The sequence below is a fragment of the Bufo bufo genome, chromosome 6, assembly GCF_905171765.1.
Source record: "Bufo bufo chromosome 6, aBufBuf1.1, whole genome shotgun sequence".
NCBI classification, from domain to species: Eukaryota; Metazoa; Chordata; class Amphibia; order Anura; family Bufonidae; genus Bufo; species Bufo bufo.
In genome coordinates this window covers 291,448,021-291,467,210 of record NC_053394.1, presented here as the reverse complement: position 1 = coordinate 291,467,210, position 19,190 = coordinate 291,448,021, and the positions used below count along the sequence as shown (strand labels likewise).

Genomic DNA, 19,190 nt, shown 5'->3' with positions numbered 1-19,190 from the left:
TTGTTCACCGGTGCTTTATCTTTCATTTTTTATTTTTCATAAAGTTTTTATTATTTATGTATTACCATACCATATAGTAATTAAGATATTTGGTTTATTGTAGTGCTACATTTATTTGGTTTTATGTACTAGGAATAAATCTATTGCTTTTAATTTATGCGATTTGTGTCCATTTGGCGCCAGATAGTCGAGTGCCCCCACTCTCTTCCATATACTGGCTCCTTCACTTATATCCGACAAGTGGTAGTCGGCGGGTGAGCACCAAACCACTGCTATCTAGATTGGTTGAGCCACTATAATCCAAAGTTATCTCTTATTATACATATCTATTTAATGCTGACTTTCAATTAAAGGGGTTGTCCGGGATTGGGGATGTTGCTGTAAGTGAACACCAAGCACATAAATATTACATACAGTACATTCCTGTCCTGCCTTTGCCAGACTTTTCTGATGCCCCGTCATATATTCTCTGCCGGAAGTGACGCGTTTCAAAGATTCAGTGACGTACCGGGTCCCTTTCTGCAGAGCAAAGCCTCTGTTTCCGCTTCGCAGGGAGCCCGGTGATGTCACCGTCAGCCTCAGATTATGCAGAGCGCACTGAGGGGGGGAACTAGGCGGCAACACATTGTGCTAAGCACCGCCCGTCTGGTCCGGTGATGTCACCGGGCAGTGCGCTTTCTTCTCAATGAAGGAGGCAGAGCACTATGCTACTTATAAATAAAATACAGGAATATCAGGGCTCCAGATGGCGACCAGAATGGTCGCCAATGCGACTTAGAATTGCTAAATGGTGACAAGACTTTGTAGTCTTGTCGGCATTTGCGCCTAGACCCTCCACTGCTCTGCCTCTCACACACAAGGAACTGACATGGCACGCGCTGCTCTCAGCGCGTGTGCCATGTTCTTCTCAACAGCACAGGGGAGAAGGAGGCAGTCCCTCCCCCCTGTACTGCTGCTGCCACCAATGGGCTGATAGCAGGGAGGAGGAGGGGAGGGGCTATGGCCACTGTGCCACCAATGAATATCGTTTATGCTTAATACAAACGCAGGCTGCGGGTGTCGGACATATCCCATACCAGGCACCCAGCCTCTATGACTGCGCGCTGCAATCCGCCGCTATTAACCCCTCAGGTGCCGCAGTATTAAAAAGTAGAATCATTGGTGGCACAGTGCGCCCCCAACCCCCCCCCCTAAGTATTATAATCATTGGTGGCAGTTCCACTCGGAGCCCCAGCAGTGTAAGCCTGGGGCTCCGATCGGTTACCATGGCAGCCAGGACGCTACTGAAGCCCTGGCTGCCATAGTCAGCTCCCCGCTGCTGTGTGCACAAAGCACAGAGCAGCAGGGAGGGTGTAAAGTCCTATTCACCTTGATAGAGATCTATCAGGGTGAATAGGACAAGGGATGAAAGATCCCAGGTTCTAGCCCATAAGGGGGAAATAGTTATTAAATAAAAAGTAAAAAAAAAAAAAAAGGTTAAAAAAAATAAACACCAAAATATTAAGTTTAAAAATACCCCCTTTCTCAATTTTACATATAAAATATATAAACAATAAAACAAATTACATATCGCCACACCCCAAAAAGTGTGAACTATTAAAATATCTCCTATGCGGTGAACGCCGTACCAGAAAAATAAATTTTAAAAAAAGCAATTTGCCATTTTTTTGTCACCTTGTCCCGACAAAAATTAGGTTAGGACTGTTCTATTATGGTCCAGACGTTCCATAAAATCTGGAATGCACACGGCTTTTTTGGTGTTTTTTTTTTTTCACGTGGTATTGAGTATTGCAATACTTTTTTATGGTATCGAGTAAAAATTTGGGTATCGTGACAACCCTAGGTAAGACATGTGTGTTTTATATATTTTTTTTATTATACCGTAACTATATGTATTTTAAATTTGCCGACTAAAATTTTAAATTTGTCTCCAAATTTTTCCGGTTAGGAGCCAATGGCTCCTTGATATTTTTTTAGTCTGGAGCCCTGCATATATGCTGCAGCAGGCTAGAGAAAGAATGATTCAAGGGGGCGGATGCACGGAGGAGGTAACGATGTGCGTCAGGAAGCGGAATATGAATGAGGGGGGCGGATGCACGGAGGAGGTAACGATGTGCGGCAGGAAGCGGAATATGAATGAGGGGGGCGGATGCACGGAGGAGGTAACGATGTGCGGCAGGAAGCGGAATATGAATGAGGGGGCGGATGCACGGTGGATTGCTATTCATCAGAAAACACGCGGCGATGCTGCGCTGGGATCCACAGGGCAGTGCGGCAGGAAGTTAGTGCAAACATAAACATCGATGTCAACAATGAGTGGGGGACCGTCGAAGCCCTGTAGAAGAGGAGAAAATACAAAAAAACATATGTGGGGACCTTGAATCGGCTATTAAGAGTGAGTAAACTTATTTAAAAACATTTTTTTGATCCCGGAAGACAAATTTAAACTTTACAAAGAGGGTAAAGCATAATCTACTCCTACTACTTGGTACTAAATCCAAATTTGACTACCCTATGCTAACTGTATGATCCTGTCATAGATGATGGCCTCACTGACCAATGGAAGAACCTCACACTAAATGATTTCAGGAGTTGTGTATGCAAATCAATTGCTCAAGCTATTTTTCTAAGTAACCACCAGAATACAACAGAACCTTTGATATTCCCCTTCTGTGCACTAAGTCTGAACATGTTTCTTGTATAGATTTGAGAGGTATATAAAAAAAACGCATCTCCATGCTTTTTAAGAAGTTAAACAGTTAATGGTCTAAGTTCTTCAATAAGAAGAGTGTACATAGTAATATATAAGTGTCTCTACTGATAAGTGCAGTCCATAGTACCTTGAGAAGACATTGGCATATTTGAAGACTGGCATGTAAGGGACAACTCAACAACTTTATGGAAGGGTTGCTGGAAGTTGACATAACTGCATAGTAGGCCAGACCATAGACACAGAGATACATGACAGTGCTCAGAGTCCTTGTTCTAATGTTAAATATTGTCATTCTTTTTAGGACTTGTTCAGAAGTGCCTGTAGATATTGTGCAATCACTTCAGCTGATTCCCATGGTACTACTTTAGCTTTAAAGGATCCTTTCTGTTTTTCTTCCGTCTTTCTGATGAGTTTGTGCATAGGATAACTCTTTCGAGGGAAAGCAACGTCGGTGGAACTAAATATAACAGTTGGGCAAAAATCATTGGCCCCATCACCAACATATAAAAGGCTCTCAAACTTTACTCTTTCTTGGGATCGTTCATTGAGGTACTCAGACACTATCTTCCTCTTGCACATGTTTTTCGGGCATTGAAGACAACTATGAGAATGATAAGGGCCTATAGACAGGCAACCATTCTTTTCCACGCTGGTAGGGTTGCTAATAACCCTGCGGAAGAAAGAATCGTAGCCGTACCTTTTTAAATTGCTCTCAATGCCAAACATATTAGCATCAGAAATAAGGATGATCTCAAACCGATCCTGGTTCTTGGCTAGGAAACGGAAAAGAGCAGGCATTCCAGGTGATAAAGGGATTTTTTCATACACAGCTTTAAGGTCAGTTGCCCTCACTCCATTATCTCCAAGATATTTAAGTACTCTCTGCATGTACTCGTTATAAAAGCCATCTTGGAAGGTTTCTCGTAACCAGTCAGGAATCTCCTCATCAGGCGCAACCCGAGACACTGAATCATCACTGTTCTCATTGACAATTGTCTCATCAAAGTCAAAAATAAGGAGGTACTTGTGGGCAGATGCCATCTTTGTCGCCTACAAGACAATATCACAGTCAGTTAATTGTATAAGCAAGAACATTTTTATTTGGCCCAAGTTATTGACCTTTGAAGAGACCCTAAAGTTAGCCATACACTGCCAATAGCTGTCAGCCAAAAACTTATTTAACCGACATCTATTCCTAACAAATGCCCTATACACGTGAACACTCAGTTTGGATGAGCTTGTATGTGCTTTCAATGGAAGAGGGGAATAAGCTGCTGTCAAACACAAATTCAACATGCCCACTCTTTTCTTTCTCTAACCCTTGTCAAACATGGGGTGGGTGAGCATTTCATACACATCAGATGGTCAATCAATCCTGCAAAATTGGTGAGTTTGGCTGACCTAAGTCCAATGTGTATGGCCACCTTACGCGTTAGACAGGACTATCAGATTACCAGAGGATCCGCCAGGTTGGCCCATGTACAATAATTGGACTAAAGGTTCAGCCAAACATAACCCCATTTAAAAGTTTGGAGTCCAATACTTGCCACTAAAATCTATTTCTTATGGTATGATTCACAAATAACCTATTGGACCTTATAGATGATATCTCCGGTGTGTTCGAAGAAAACAACAAAGATAATAATGCAATTAACAGTGGACTTGCATATGTTCTGTATAGATGGATGGTTGGCCCTCAGAAACAGATCCATGGAAGACTCAAGGAACCCCAGAAGGACACAGTTTGTATTTCCTGCTACAGGAACTGATATCACATATAGGCACTCAGTCAGTCATTAAAGGGGTTGTCCGAGTTATTTTTTTGTTCTTTCTATGCTCCTAACTAGGCAAATGTAACAGCTTTCCAACTCACTCACTTTATCTCCAGTGTCTGGTTTCTCAGATTTCACTGAGGGTCACATGACCTGTGATGTCAGCTTCTCTCCCTGCTCTGATAAACTTCGTTTACAAGCCTGTAAACGAGACGTCACTGTGCTGGCCACGCCCCCTTCACTGCCGTCTACTCTCTGACAGGATTCTTAACCCCTTCAGCTGCACACTGGGTAGTTGGAGAAGTGACAATTCTGGGTACAGGAGCTGAAGGACTAGAGAGAGCATTGCACAGGAAGGTAGGGGGAAGACCCTGTGTGTATTAGCAGTGTCATTATACAGCTGGGACTTGTAGTTCTACACATTCAACATGCTGCAGAGTCTCCCAGCAGGCAGACATGTCACTCAGGGGCTGCTCTTGTATTCACTCTCTTAGCAGAGCAGGGGGAGGCGCAGAGGTTGTTTTTATTGCATGTAAACAAAGGGCCAGAAAAGAACCAGGGAAATAAGGAAATATATATATATTTTTTGCATAAAACTTGCTTAGCTTAGTTATATATTGCTGCCCATCAGATTTTCAGTGCTATATATTTTTTTTTTATAACTCGGACAACCCCTTTAATAGCCTGTCTTATGTGATATTAAAAAGGTCATGCATTTTGCCAGTCATGTTACGGTCCCTTTACATGGGCCAATTATCAGAAAGGAACATTCGCACAAATGCTCATTCCCAATAATCGGCACATGTACTGCTGATCACCCACTAAACAAGCATATGCTCGTTCATTGGGTAAATGCGCCGTTGATGCTGCCATCAAAACCATAGTTTTTGGGCAGCAGATCGAGCTGTGTAAAACTGGCCTCTGCTGCCCATAAACAAGGAGCCTAATGGGACTATCGAGAGCAGCACATGATAAGACACATGATAAGACAGCACAAGTGTAACTTGTGGGTAAAATGCATGTGTGTTCCCATGGTGCCAGTGCATTTACTATGTTCATTCACAGACAGTTCTACAAGAAAAGCTCACAGCTAGGACAACTGTGACATGCGTCAGATATATGAGAGAAGATGATAATGTTGCAGTCTTAGGACCACCACTATTTTCTAGAATCAAAATGGAGACAAATCCCCTTTGGCGCTGTTCAGATATTTATTTTTCTAAATATCTGTAACAAACTTGTCAAAAATTGGTCATACACATTAGATGTATGATGGCCAAACCAGCCGGCAGAGGGATTGGCTAACCATCTAATTAATGTATATTTGGACCTCCTGACTGTCCTGGCAAATTCAGTGGAGAGAAGTGTTAGGCCTTTTTCACACGGGCGTTGCGGGGAAATGTGCGGGTGCGTTGCGGGAACACCCGCGATTTTTCCGCGCGTGTGCAAAACATTGTAATGCGTTTTGCACGCGCGTGAGAAAAATCGCGCATGTTTGGTACCCAAACCCGAACTTCTTCACAGAAGTTCGGGCTTGGGATCAATGTTCTGTAGATCGTATTATTTTCCCTTATAACATGGTTATAAGGGAAAATAATAGCATTCTGAATACAGAATGCATAGTAAAACAGCGCTGGAGGGGTTAAAAAAATTAAAAAAATGTTTAACTCACCTTAGTCCACTTGATAGCGCAGCCGGCATCTGCTTCTGTATTCTTTTCTTTAGGACCTGGGTAAAGGACCTTTGATGATGTCACTCCGGTCATCACATGGTACGTCACATGATCTTTTACCATGGTGAATCACCATGGTAAAAGATCATGTGACGTACCATGTGATGACCGGAGTGACGTCATCAAAGGTCCTTTAGCCGATAGTTCATCTTTTGAGAAGTAAAGAATAGACCGGGAGCTACGCGAACAAGAGGAGAAGGTGAGTTAATTTTTTTATTTTATTTAACCCTCAATTGATCACCTACTATGCATTCTGTATTCAGAATGCTATTATTTTGCCTTATAACCATGTTATAAGGGAAAATAATACAGTTTATAGACTGTCACCTAGCAACCATGCGTGAAAATCGCACCGCATCCGCACTTGCTTGCGGATGCTTCCGATTTTCACGCAACCCCATTCACTTCTATGGGGCCTGCGTTGCGTGAAAAACGCACAAAGAGGAGCATGCTGCGATTTTCACGCAACGCACAAGTGATGCGTGAAAATCACCGCCCGTGTGCACAGCCCCATAGAAATGAATGGGTCAGTATTCAGTGCGGGTGCAATTCGTTCACCTCCCGTATCGCATCCGCGCGGAATACTCGCTCGTGTGAAAGGGGCCTTAGGCATGTTGGATTTCAACATGTCCAATCTTTTTGTTCTCAAGATGGTAAGCCATCTGTCAAATGTTTGTCAACACATGCCACCAAAGCACAGCACATTTACTACACATGCATGCTTGGCTGAGCAGATAGCATACAGCCAACAGTTATCTTGTGTATGGCCAGTTTTAGAATATGGTGACAGATATTGAGTAACAGCAGGGGGTTAAAGAGGACTTATCCCCAAACAAAAAAAAACGGTGCTGCTTGTATAATCTAACTTGCAATGCTTCTATACTTTTCACCCCCTCCTTCTTCAGGTAAGCCCCCTAAAGTTCCAGCACTACTCAGGTCAATCTGAAGTGACTAACCACCTACCCACAAAGGTGTGGCTAGTTACTTTGCTTTTTTGCAAGGGTAGGTTTCTCTCCATTGTGACGATCTCTGTCACACAGCCTTATGTTGCAAGGTGATCTAATGAGACCTACTAATACTCATGAGACCATGCTGCATGCTATCTCCTGCCGACACAGTGTCTCACACTGACCACAGTCTTCTCTTGGTGGCGACATCTATCTCTGGTTAGAGGAAGACTCTGTCCTGGTGGAAAAAAGGATGTAGCATGGTCTCGCGAACATTAGTTTTAAGTTTCATGAGATCAGTTTGCACTTGGAGGGTGTTTGTGAAGGAGATCATCACAGCCGAGGAGACACCCAAATAAGCATAGTGACTAAGCACACTTCTGTGGCTAGTCATATCAGGTTGACATATGTCGTACTGGAACTTTCAGGGGACATAACTAAAGACTGAAAAACATATTGGGGGGGGGGGGGGGGCACAGGAACATAGGGTAAAGTATGCCATACTCAGGGAAGCATGACTAGTTAGATTATACAAGCAGCACAGTTTTGTTCGGTGACAGGTCCTCCTGTCTTCATGTCAACTTCTCACGTGTATAAATGACATATCAGAAAATTGCTAAGACCTCAAGTTAGAAATAATGCTAATTTTGCTGATTGGTTACTTGGAATTTAGTAATTTTAGTTTTAGGCCTCATTCATATGTCCATGTCTGTGATGACACCCGTGACAATATTGTCAGTGGTTCATCCGTGAAGACATCCATGAAGGCTCCATGTTTGGTCCGTGTATCTGTTCTTTCCCACCGCGTGTCATCCATATTCCATGTACACTGCTAGGCTGAAAATTAGTTTCCAGCATCTCATACGAATAGTCCATGAAAAACACGGACCAAACACAGATGACATCTGTGTTGTGCCCATGGTTTTCACAGACCCATAGACTATAATGTGCGAGAAGCATCCATAATCACAGACAAAGTAGGGCATGCTTCTGTGGACCCATGGTCCATGGAAAACCACTCATGTGGGAATACACAAGTCAATAGATATGTGAGCGGTCCAGGAAGACAACGGACAAAACACGTATACGATAAACTGATGTGTGAAAGAGGCCTTACAGTTAAATTCCTTTAGTTTCCTGTAATGGAAACTTACAGGTAGCAAATATTCAAAAAGTCCTAATTAAATGCTGTAGAAACATATACAAAACACCTGTAAGGATAGAGAATGTCCAAAAAGAACCCCAAATAAAAAACTATCAAAAAATATCACATCATTCCATAATTTGCAGTCCTGAGTCTGGAAACAGTGGACTGGTGGCTGAGAAGACTTGTATGTATGTAAACAGGCAGACCAGCCAGTATCATCTTTCATCAGGGACCTGCCCTCTTGAATTCACCACAGCCAGGGACTTAAATAATCATCTTGTAGTATCTTGCTGCTGTCTGCCACAACAAGAACTGAAAATATTTTCATGTTGTTATACAGTGGAACCCCGGAATGAATTTTACTGGTGTACCCTAGGCACCCCTATCTGACAATGATTACAATATATATATATATTTTTTTTTTTTAGAGGCCTTTAATCAATTGCTTCTAGTGCACCCCACCTATAAAGAAGTGCACATATAGATTAACATAGTTCCAAGGAGATAAGGAGCTAAATATAGGTTAATTGCATACACGGACTGTGTTAATTATAGATCTGGTATTAACAGCAAACAGAAAACGACTGTACAAATTGCTGGGTAGAGCAGATGGTGGTGCTAATGTAAAGCTGGAGATCCTGCATATCAATCATACTATCATATCTTTGTCAAACTGCTTTTCTATTTCTAATGAAAGGTTTGGTATATTTTTTTTGTTGTGGGCAAATTGCATTTTGGGGATTTTTTTTTCAATTTTTTTTTCAAAAACAGCACCACCCTTTTAAATGAGCTTTGAGCCTGTGACAGATATTGCAGCTCAACCTCATTTAAGTGAATGGGGCTGTGCTGCAATACTACACACGGTCCATGCTCAAGAGTTTGTTATGTTGTATAATGCTTCGAAGATGTCCATAGGAATTTCTCCCATTTAATGATTATCTTAGCAGAATCTAATGACAGTGGGGTCTCACGCAATGTCTGAAGTTAGGGGTAACCAAAGATGCACATGGGATTTTTGCGGACAGCATACGGCCGTCTGAATGAGCCCTTAGTTTGTAAGGCTGAAAAAAGACATCTGTCCAACCAGTTCGGCCTGTTATCCTGCAAGTTGATCCAGAAGAAGGCGAAAACCCTGTGAGCAGGGGCGGATTAAGTGCATGATAGGCCCGGGGCTGTCTACCCAACTTGGGCCCCTCCCTCTATTTTAGTTTTGTTTTTTGTATGAAGAGGCTGCGGTGCTTCATGAGCGCCACAGTCTCTTCTTAGGCCATATGACATCTTCAGACTAAACAAAATACCCCAAATTGGGTCCTAAGCTGAAAAATTTAAAATACATATAATTATAATAAAAAAGATATGGAGAATACAGCACCACATACCTCTTACATCCAGTGACATCTCCTGTCATGTAGACCTTCTCTTTCCTCTTCTCCTCCATTTGACTCAGACCACCATGGCAAATTCTTTCAGCCGCATCTCGTCTCTACAGTTTGTAACACAGACACGTTAGATTTCTCAATTTTTCCATCAACCTCCTCAACCTGGTGTCCCCACAGTGTCATCCTGCTGCCACCCCCAATACTGTGCCCGTTTTGCTCCCCAATGTCCAAGGTACTATACTGCTGAAAAAATAGTGACCCTAATAGACATAATTAGAGTCATTTATCAAACTGGTGTAAAGTAGAACTGGATTTCCAAAAGAGCTGTCAAATATGAAAGGTGAGATCTGATTGCCTGCTATGGGCAACTAAGCCAGTTCTGCTTTACACCAGTTTGATATAGTGTCCACAGCAGCTATAATGTCCCCTAGAGTGCCCCCAGTAATAATACCACTCTCTATTGTGCTCCAGGCAATAATCCCTGTATAGTGTCCCCAAAAATAATAGAATTTCCCCTACAGTGCCTCCCCAATAGCAACACCCCCATATAGTAATTTCCACCACACTGCCCCCACATAGCAATTACCCCACACTGTCCCCACATAGCAATTTACCCCACACTGTCCCCACATAGCAATTTACCCCACACTGTCCCCACATAGCAATTTACCCCACACTGTCCCCACATAGCAATTTACCCCACACTGTCCCCACATAGCAATTTACCCCACACTGTCCCCACATAGCAATTTACCCCACACTGTCCCCACATAGCAATTTACCCCACACTGTCCCCACATAGCAATTACCCCACACTGTCCCCACATAGCAATTACCCCACACTGTCCCCACATAGCAATTACCCCACACTGTCCCCACATAGCAATTACCCCACACTGTCCCCACATAGCAATTACACCACACTGTCCCCACATAGCAATTACACCACACTGTCCCCACATAGCAATTACCCCACACTGTCCCCACATAGCAATTACCCCACACTGTCCCCACATAGCAATTTCCCCCACACTGTTCCCACATAGCAATTTCCCCCACACTGTCCCCACACAATAGTTTCCCCCACATAGTAATTTGCCCCACACTGACCCATATAGTAATTTGCCCCCACATAGTAGTCCCTCCCATAATAATTTGGCCCCACACAGTAATTTGTCCCCACATAGTATTTCTTCCCATAATAATTTGGCCCCACAGTCCTCACATTCTCCCCCTCCCCATGTACTCGATGTCTCTTAATATGTCCTACTGTTTGTCCCCCAATGTAGGCACATGAAATAAAAAAAATAAAAAAAATGAAAAGCTAAATACTCACCTAGGCTATGTCCAGGGCCAGGCTCGCAGAGGAAGGCGGTATGAGGCAGTGCTGTGTCCCGGCACAGGCGCGCGATAACGTCATCACGCACGCCTGCGCCGGTGTTCTGCCACTTTTCTATACCCGGACAAAAGTCTATACCCGGAAGTGATGTAGCTGCACCGGAAGTCACGTGGACGCGTTGGAATCAGCTGGAGGAGGGAGTGTGCGCGCATTCGGCTAAAGTATGTTAATCTGGCAGAACGCCCCTGCATTTTCCCAGCCCTCCATTTCTTTCCTATCCATCTCTTTCCGGGTATAGAAAAGTGGCAGAACACCGGGATTTCACTACCGCATAGGCCTCAGGCCTATGTGCGGCCTGAAGCCTATGGCGGTGATCGGCGACGGGACAGGGAGCTATGCACTCCCGTGCCCCGCCGCAGTATGTGGGTGTTCGGGTCGGTGTTGGGCCCCCCAGTGGTGCTGGGCCCGGGGCTGCCGACCCGAACGTCCCTATTGTAATCAGCCACTGCCTGTGAGGTAGAAGCCAATTTTTCTCACTTAAGGGGGAAAAAAATTTCTTCCCGACGCCAATCAGAATAACTCGCTTGATCAACGACCCCTCTCTAGTAGCTATAGCCTGTAATATTATTACACTCCAGAAATACATCCAGGCCCCGCTTGAACTCTTTTAGTGAACTCACCATCACCACCTCCTCAGGCAGAGAGTTCCATAGTCTCACTGCTCTTACCGTAAAGAATCCTCTTCTATGTTTTTGTACAAACCTTCTTTCCTCCAGACGCAGAGGATGTCCCCTTGTCACAGTCCTGAGGATAAATAGATGATCGGAGAGATCTCTGTACTGACCCCTGATATAGTTATACATAGTAATTAGATCTCCCCTCAGTCGTCTTTTTTCTAAACTGAATAACCCTAATGTTGATAATATTTCTGGGTACTGTAGTCCACCCATTCCAGTTATTACTTTAGTTGACCTCCTCTGAGCCCTCTCCAGCTCTGCTATGTCTGTCATCTTCATCAACAGGTACTGCTTCTACTGCTCAGACTCCTCTTCCTCCAATCCAACATCAATCATCCATAACAGAATGTGTGGTCAGGAAACACCTATATGAGCCCAGTAATCTGCTTGTGAGCAAACTTAACTCCTAACTGGCCAAATTGGTGCAGTGTGTGTGTGTAGGGATGGGGGGTAGTCTGGGCAAATGAGATAAAACCCAGTGGTGGGGAGCAGGCCCCTGAAGATGAGAAGCCACTTAACATTTTTGGTCATTTTGAACGAAGAATGAACTTTGTACCAATTCTGCATTGATGCCAATAAAGTAACTAACATGTTAATATTATATATACTATTTTTGCAAATATATCAATACATGAACAGTGCTCTAGTGGAACACTGCAAATTGTTAATTACTGCTAAAAGGGTTAATTGAATGTTACAGAGTTAAATGTTTTAATTCAGGGATCGACAAATCGCCTGGGTATTTGCCTCTGCTTGAAAATAGGCCCAGCACACCAGCAGCCGGACGCAGCCACTGGAGGGTTAAGACCGCAAGCAAAATTAAACCTTTTTTTTTTTTTTATCACCTGCGCCCAGGCTCGGACCCCTCAGCCTTCGGCTCCATCGTGGTTTGGCCACTCTCTCTATCCGTCTATCGGTCGCAGCGTGCTGATGTCTCCGTGCGTCATCTCCAGGGCAGTTGAAAATGGCGAAGCCTTTACCGGAGCCCGGCCGATACTTACATAATAACTGTCCGGCAGACATCAGAGCCCATGTCCCGGCGAGAGAGCGTCGGCGGGGGAAGAGGAGTTAGTGCAGGGGAGGCAGAGCGGGAGCACAGGTAGCGGCGCTGCACTCGCTGACAAGTGGAGGGAAGACAATCAGCCCATCATCATTCCTCCTGCTGTATACAGCAGGGGACATGATCGGGCAGGGCAACATCCCAGGGCACCAAGTGCTGCCAGGTCCCTGCACGGCCAGCTCTGCGGTGGTAAATGATGCGCTCTGCACTTATCCACCAGGCTCAAAGTTTGTAATGTCTGCTGGCCTCGAGCACGGCCATGAACCCAGCGGGGAGCTGCATACCTGCTGCCGTCATTAGGCCGGAGCTCCTGCTAGCCACAACTGGTGGCCATTCCTGCACCGTGCTCCATCCCTGCAGTTACCATTCGGCCATTTCTTAGTTCTGTCCCTTTCTAGGAAAGCTGGGTGACAGCCTGTATACCACACAGAAAGCCGGGTGGCAGCTCCTAGGAGAGCTGTGTGGTATACAGGCTGTCTGTCAGCCAGCTTTTCTGGTCATCTGATAACTTCTCTATATGTTCCCGAACTGAGATATGTTCTCCTCAGGACTAGGAGACCAGGAAAGCTTGGTGACAATCCATGAGAGAGCTGGAAGGCCCCTCAGTATTCCTAGGGTAATTCCAATGGAAATATTTTCCACAGAGGATTACCTGGTGTGGATTTATATCAGACTCTACGTGTAGCGTGTGGATTTGCTGTGGAATTCAGCCACGATCAGTTACACATGGTGAAATCATATATTACCACGGTGCGGATTTGAAATGTGCACAGTAGGTTCATTTCCGTGTGGATTTTATGAAGTGTGAGGATTTTTGGTAAAATCTTATCCATTTTGCTGGTATTTGCTGCAATACGCTGTGGATTTCATAGCTGCAGTTCTATGAGATGAATGAGCCCGGACCAAACATCCTGGGGAAGAATCTCAGTTGTGTCAGCTGCAGCGCAGGGATTATACACACAGTGACGTCACAGTGCAGGGATTATATACACAGTGACGTCACAGCGCAGGGATTATACACAGTGACATCACAGCGCAGGGATTATACACAGTGACATCACAGCGCAGGGATTATACACACAGTGACGTCACAGCGCAGGGATTATACACACAGTGACGTCACAGCGCAGGGATTATACACAAAGTGATGTCACAGTACACTGATAAACATTGAAGAGATGCGGCACGCAGTGACGTCACAGAACACTGATGATAAACACTGAGGAGATGCGGCACACAGTGACGTCACAGTACACTAATAAACACTGAAGAGATGCAGCACACAGTGACATCACAGTACTCTGATAAACACTGAGGAGATGTGGCACACAGTGACGTCACAGTACACTGATAAACACTGAGGAGATGTGGCACACAGTGACATCACAGTACAATGATAAACACTGAGGAGATGCGGCACACAGTGACATCACAGTACAATGATAAACACTGAAGAGATGCGGCACACAGTGACATCACAGTACTCTCATAAACACTGAGGAGATGTGGCACACAGTGACATCACAGTACTCTGATAAACACTGAAGAGATGTGGCACACAGTGACGTCACAGTACACTGATAAACACTGAGGAGATGTGGCACACAGTGACATCACAGTACTCTGATAAACACTGAGGAGATGTGGCACACAGTGACATCACAGTACTCTGATAAACACTGAAGAGATGTGGCACACAGTGACGTCACAGTACACTGATAAACACTGAGGAGATGTGGCACACAGTGACATCACAGTACTCTGATAAACACTGAGGAGATGCGGCACACAGTGACGTCACAGTACTCTGATAAACACTGAAGAGATGCGGCACACAGTGACGTCACAGTACACTGATAAACACTGAGGAGATGTGGCACACAGTGACATCACAGTACTCTGATAAACACTGAGGAGATGCGGCACACAGTGACGTCACAGTACTCTGATAAACACTGAAGAGATGCGGCACACAGTGACGTCACAGTACACTGATAAACACTGAGGAGATGCGGCACACAGTGACGTCACAGTACACTGATAAACACTGAGGAGATGCGGCACACAGTGACATCACAGTACACTGATAATAAACAATGCCCATGTTGTTTGGTTCTAGACTTCTTTATATGTTAATTTAAGAGGTGTTATTTTTGTCGCTGAAAATAAGGCTTTATAAGGTAAAAAAAAAAAACGGCTCCTAGATTCCAAGGAAATTTGTCGAGCCCTGCCATAATTTGTTGTTAAAAGGGTTGTCCGGTTTCCTAGATTGATGACCTATCCTCAATATCAGATTGGCAGATGAATATAAAGTTGTTTTTACATGGTTTACAATGCGGACAGGGGGTACTCTTATGTGATTGTAATACACTTTAATAGACCTATGACTGCATAGGAATAACTAAATATGTTTATAGGGCCTGTCAGTGTCCCTTTAAAGCACTTATTTCAATTTGTACTGTGTATACCTAACAGCAATGTAGGGAAAATATATAGTTAACACTAGCAGAACTAGTTAGGTTACCAGAGTGACGGAACAGGTCCGCTCCCCGGTTAATGTGGTGTAACCTACATGTGCAAACTCCTGCAGACCATGTGCAAGTCCAGAGAAATGACATGATGCTGATATTCTGTGGCGTTCACTATATTTCATAAGCCATGTCCTGTTGTTGGGCAAATCTTCTGTGCTGTCCGTATAGAGGTCCTGTCCATAAGATGGCCGCTCATGGAGGGTCATGTGACCACATACATCACTCGGTCTCCTGCATTAAAGGGCTTCTGTCACCCCACTAAAGTCTTTTTTTTTTTTTTTTGGGGCTAGTTAAATTACTTATACTGCGATATATAAAAATATAATGGTCTTACTTACTTTGATTCAGCAGTTCCTTCTAAAAGCGAAGTTTTATAATATGCAAATTCGGTCTCTACCAGCAAGTAGGGCGGCTACTTGCTGGTAGCAGCTGCAGAAAACCGCCCCCTTCGTCGTGTGGATTGACAGGGCCAGCCGGGATCTCGTCCTCCGGCCAGCCCTGTCGGCATTTCAAAAATCGCGCGCCTGTATTCATTCGGCGCAGGCGCTCTGAGATGAGGAGGCTCGCCTCCTCAGAACTCCCTCAGTGCGCCTGCGCCGATGACTTCACCGAAATAGAAGACGTCATCGGCGCAGGCTCACTGAGGGAGTGCTGAGGAGGCGAGCCTCCTCATCTCAGAGCGCCTGCGCCGAATCAACACAGGCGCGCGATTTTTGAAATGCCGACAGGGCTGGCCGGAGGAGGAGATCCCGGCTGGCCCTGTCAATCAACACGGCGAGGGGGCGGTTTTCTGCAGCTGCTACCAGCAAGTAGCCGCCCTACTTGCTGGTAGAGACCGAATTTACATATTATAAAACTTTGTTTTTAGAAGAAACTGCTGGATCAAAGTAAGTAACACCATTATATTTTCATATATATCGCAATATAAGTAATTTAACTAGCCCAAAAAAAATAATTACTTTAGTGGGGTGACAGAAGCCCTTTAAAGGGGTTCTGCACTTTGTTTTAACTGATGATCTATCCTCTGGATAGATCATTAGCATCTGATCGGCGGGGGTCCGACACCCGGGACCCCCGCCTATCAGCTGTATGAGAAGGCAGCGGCGATCCAGTAGCGCCGCGGCCTTCTCACTGTTTAGCGCTGGCCCAGTGATGTCACGACTAGTATCAACTAGCGTGGGCGGGGCTAAGCTCCATTCAAGTGAACAGATCTTAGCCCCGCCCAGTCGTGACGTCACTGGGCTGGCGGTAAACAGTGAGAAGGCCGCGGCGCTGCTGGAGCGCCGCTGCCTTTTCAAACAGCTGATCGGCGGGGGTCCCGGGTGTCGGACCCCCGCCGATCAGAAGCTGATGTTCTATCCAGAGGTAAGATCATCAGTTAAAACAAAGTGCAGAACCCCTTTAAGACACTGCGCCTGCACTAAACTTCCAACGTTACAAATACAGGTGGCGGGTACAGTGTGTCTGAATGGAGGAGACATCACATGGAGGTGATTCACCTGGTCACATGACCCTCCATCAGCGGCAATTTTATATACACGACCTCTGTGTGGACAGCACAAGAGACTTGGCCAACAAGGGGGTACACCTTATGAAATATAGAACAAATGGTGCAGAATATGAACAAAGGCTCTATTAGTAAGTGTCACATAGACATCTTAGGCTACTTTCACATCTGCGTTTTTGCTGGATCCGACAAGCGGATCAGCAAAAACGCATCCAGCCAATAATACAACCGTCTGCATCTGTTCAGAACGGATCCGGTTGTATTATCTCAAAAATGAACAAGACGGTTCCGTTTTTCCAGACACAAAAATAAACGGATCTGGCACCCATTGACCAGATCCGTTTTTTTATTTTTTTGTGTGTGTGTCTGAAAAAACGGATCTGGCTCCATTGACTTACATTGTGTTTCATGCCAGATCCTTCTTGATCAGTAGCCCATGGCGCTTTTTTGTCCGGCATGGCAACGCAACATTGAATGGGGACAAAACGGAAGCGTTTTCCTCCCGTTTTGAAATCCTCTGACAGAAAGAAAAACGCAGATGTGAAAGTAGGTTTACAACAGTGACCGGAAAGTGGCCAACAATGATGGGTGCATTAAAAATGGTGAAAAGTAATAATTCTAGACTGTTTGCAGATTCCAATTATTTTAAACAAAAAAAATCTTTAGAACCAAATAAGCTAGAAAGTAGGAAGGAGAAAGGTGGCAGTGGCAGGTAAGGGAGAGCCCAACATGCCCACATTCTAGATACTTTCGCCCTGTATCACTACATGTACTGCAGCCACTTGCAGCAGGTTCAAAGCATTGGCCACAACTGCCCCAAGCTCAGGTATGACACATTCCAGAAAACATGGCATATTTCAGGGTTATATAAACAGCTTCTGTCACCCTTTTAAAATGTAACGTATCATCCCAGCCAGTATCTAGTGGTTGCTCCCTCTCCGTGCTTTGCCCTCTAACAGTTAACCCCTTTGCCACCCCCAGTGGTTTCTTCCACCCGGTTGAAATGCACAAGCTGTAAAGACAGACCATCTCATGCACGGGGAGGTTGCAGCAGTATCTTACGTTCTTTTCCTGGCCGCTCCTCTCTTCTGTGGGTGGTTAGATTATGTTCTATCTAGCGCCTCCGAAATTTTATATCAAGAGGAGAAGCGGCTGCATCGCATTGCGTCACAAGCAGAGCAGCCAATAGCGTCTCTGCGGTGATCGGAGGACAGAGCAACTGGGAGGGATGTCAGGCGCTCCACAGCAACTAGCCACGCCCACTCCCATTCACAAGCCGTCATGAGGGCGGGAAAGGATGCTCCGAGGAACGCCCACTTCTGATAGCCACGCCCATCATGCTAGATAACGTAGTAGATGAGCGTTTACACCAGACGCAAGCGGATTTTCCCGGTTCTGAGTCCTTCCTGCTGCGGAGTCTATTCTGTGCCAGTCATCAGTAGTGGTGCTGGGGGAAACAGCAGCAGTGTTCGTTCACATCCCCGTTCAGCCTTTCCGTTCTCCTGCTGCGTTTAGGGTACTTTCACACTTGCGGCAGGGGATTCCGGCAGGCAGTTCCGTCGCCGGCGGACGCAAACGGATGGCATTTGTCAGGCAGATCCGTCTCACAAATGCATTGCAATACCAGATCCGTCTTTCCGGTTGTCATCCGCAAAACCAGATCCGTTTTGCCGGAACACTTGGGGCTGGATCCGGAATTAATGCATTTCAATGGAAAGTAATGCCGGATTCGGTTTTCCGGCAAGTGTCCAGGATTTTTGGCCGGAGAGAAAACTGCACCATGCTGCGGTATTTTTTCCGGCCAAAACAAGTAAGAGGGACTGAACTGATGCCTCCTGAACGGATTGCTCTCCATTCAGAATGCATTAGGATAAAACAGTTTTTTCCTGTATTGAGCCCCTAGGACGGAACTCAATACCGGAAAAGAAAAACGCTAGTGTGAAAGTACCCTTAAGAGCAGGAGAACGGAAAGGACGGATTCGGCACATAACTGAGCCGAACGGAGCCTAAGGACCCCATAGACTATAATGGGATCCGTTATGCTTTTTGGAGCGGAGATGAAGATGATTTTTGGAGCGGAGATAAAAGTTGTGCGCGCAGGACTTTTGTCTCCCCTTCAAAAATCTTCTTCTGAGCCGACACCTAACGGACCCCATTATAGTCTATGGGGTCCTTAGGCTCCGTTCGGCTCAGTTATGTGCCGAATCCGTCCTTAAACGATGCAGGAGAACGGTGATGTGAAAGAAGCCTTAGGCCTCTTTCACACTTGCGTTGTCCGGATCCGGCGTGTACTCCACTTGCCGGAATTACACGCCGGATCCGGAAA

General features: G+C 45.2%; 1 protein-coding gene across 2 annotated transcripts; it reads right to left on the bottom strand.

Annotated features, from left to right (window-relative positions):
- Positions 1 to 2,147: 2,147 nt before the first annotated feature.
- PHOSPHO1 (phosphoethanolamine/phosphocholine phosphatase 1) lies at positions 2,148 to 18,033 on the bottom strand. 2 transcript variants are annotated; one of them, XM_040435798.1, is made up of 2 exons: positions 17,927 to 18,033; positions 2,148 to 3,763 (listed from the first exon to the last, which is right to left on the bottom strand). In XM_040435798.1, exon 2 carries the CDS (start codon positions 3,752 to 3,754, stop codon positions 3,011 to 3,013), a length of 744 nt encoding a protein of 247 aa, XP_040291732.1. In that variant the 5' UTR covers positions 3,755 to 3,763; positions 17,927 to 18,033; the 3' UTR covers positions 2,148 to 3,010. The 2 variants fall into 2 exon arrangements, with proteins under 2 accessions (XP_040291732.1, XP_040291731.1); XM_040435797.1 differs by lacking the exon at positions 17,927 to 18,033 and adding an exon at positions 11,710 to 11,752.
- Between the last annotated feature and the right edge of the window lie 1,157 nt (positions 18,034 to 19,190).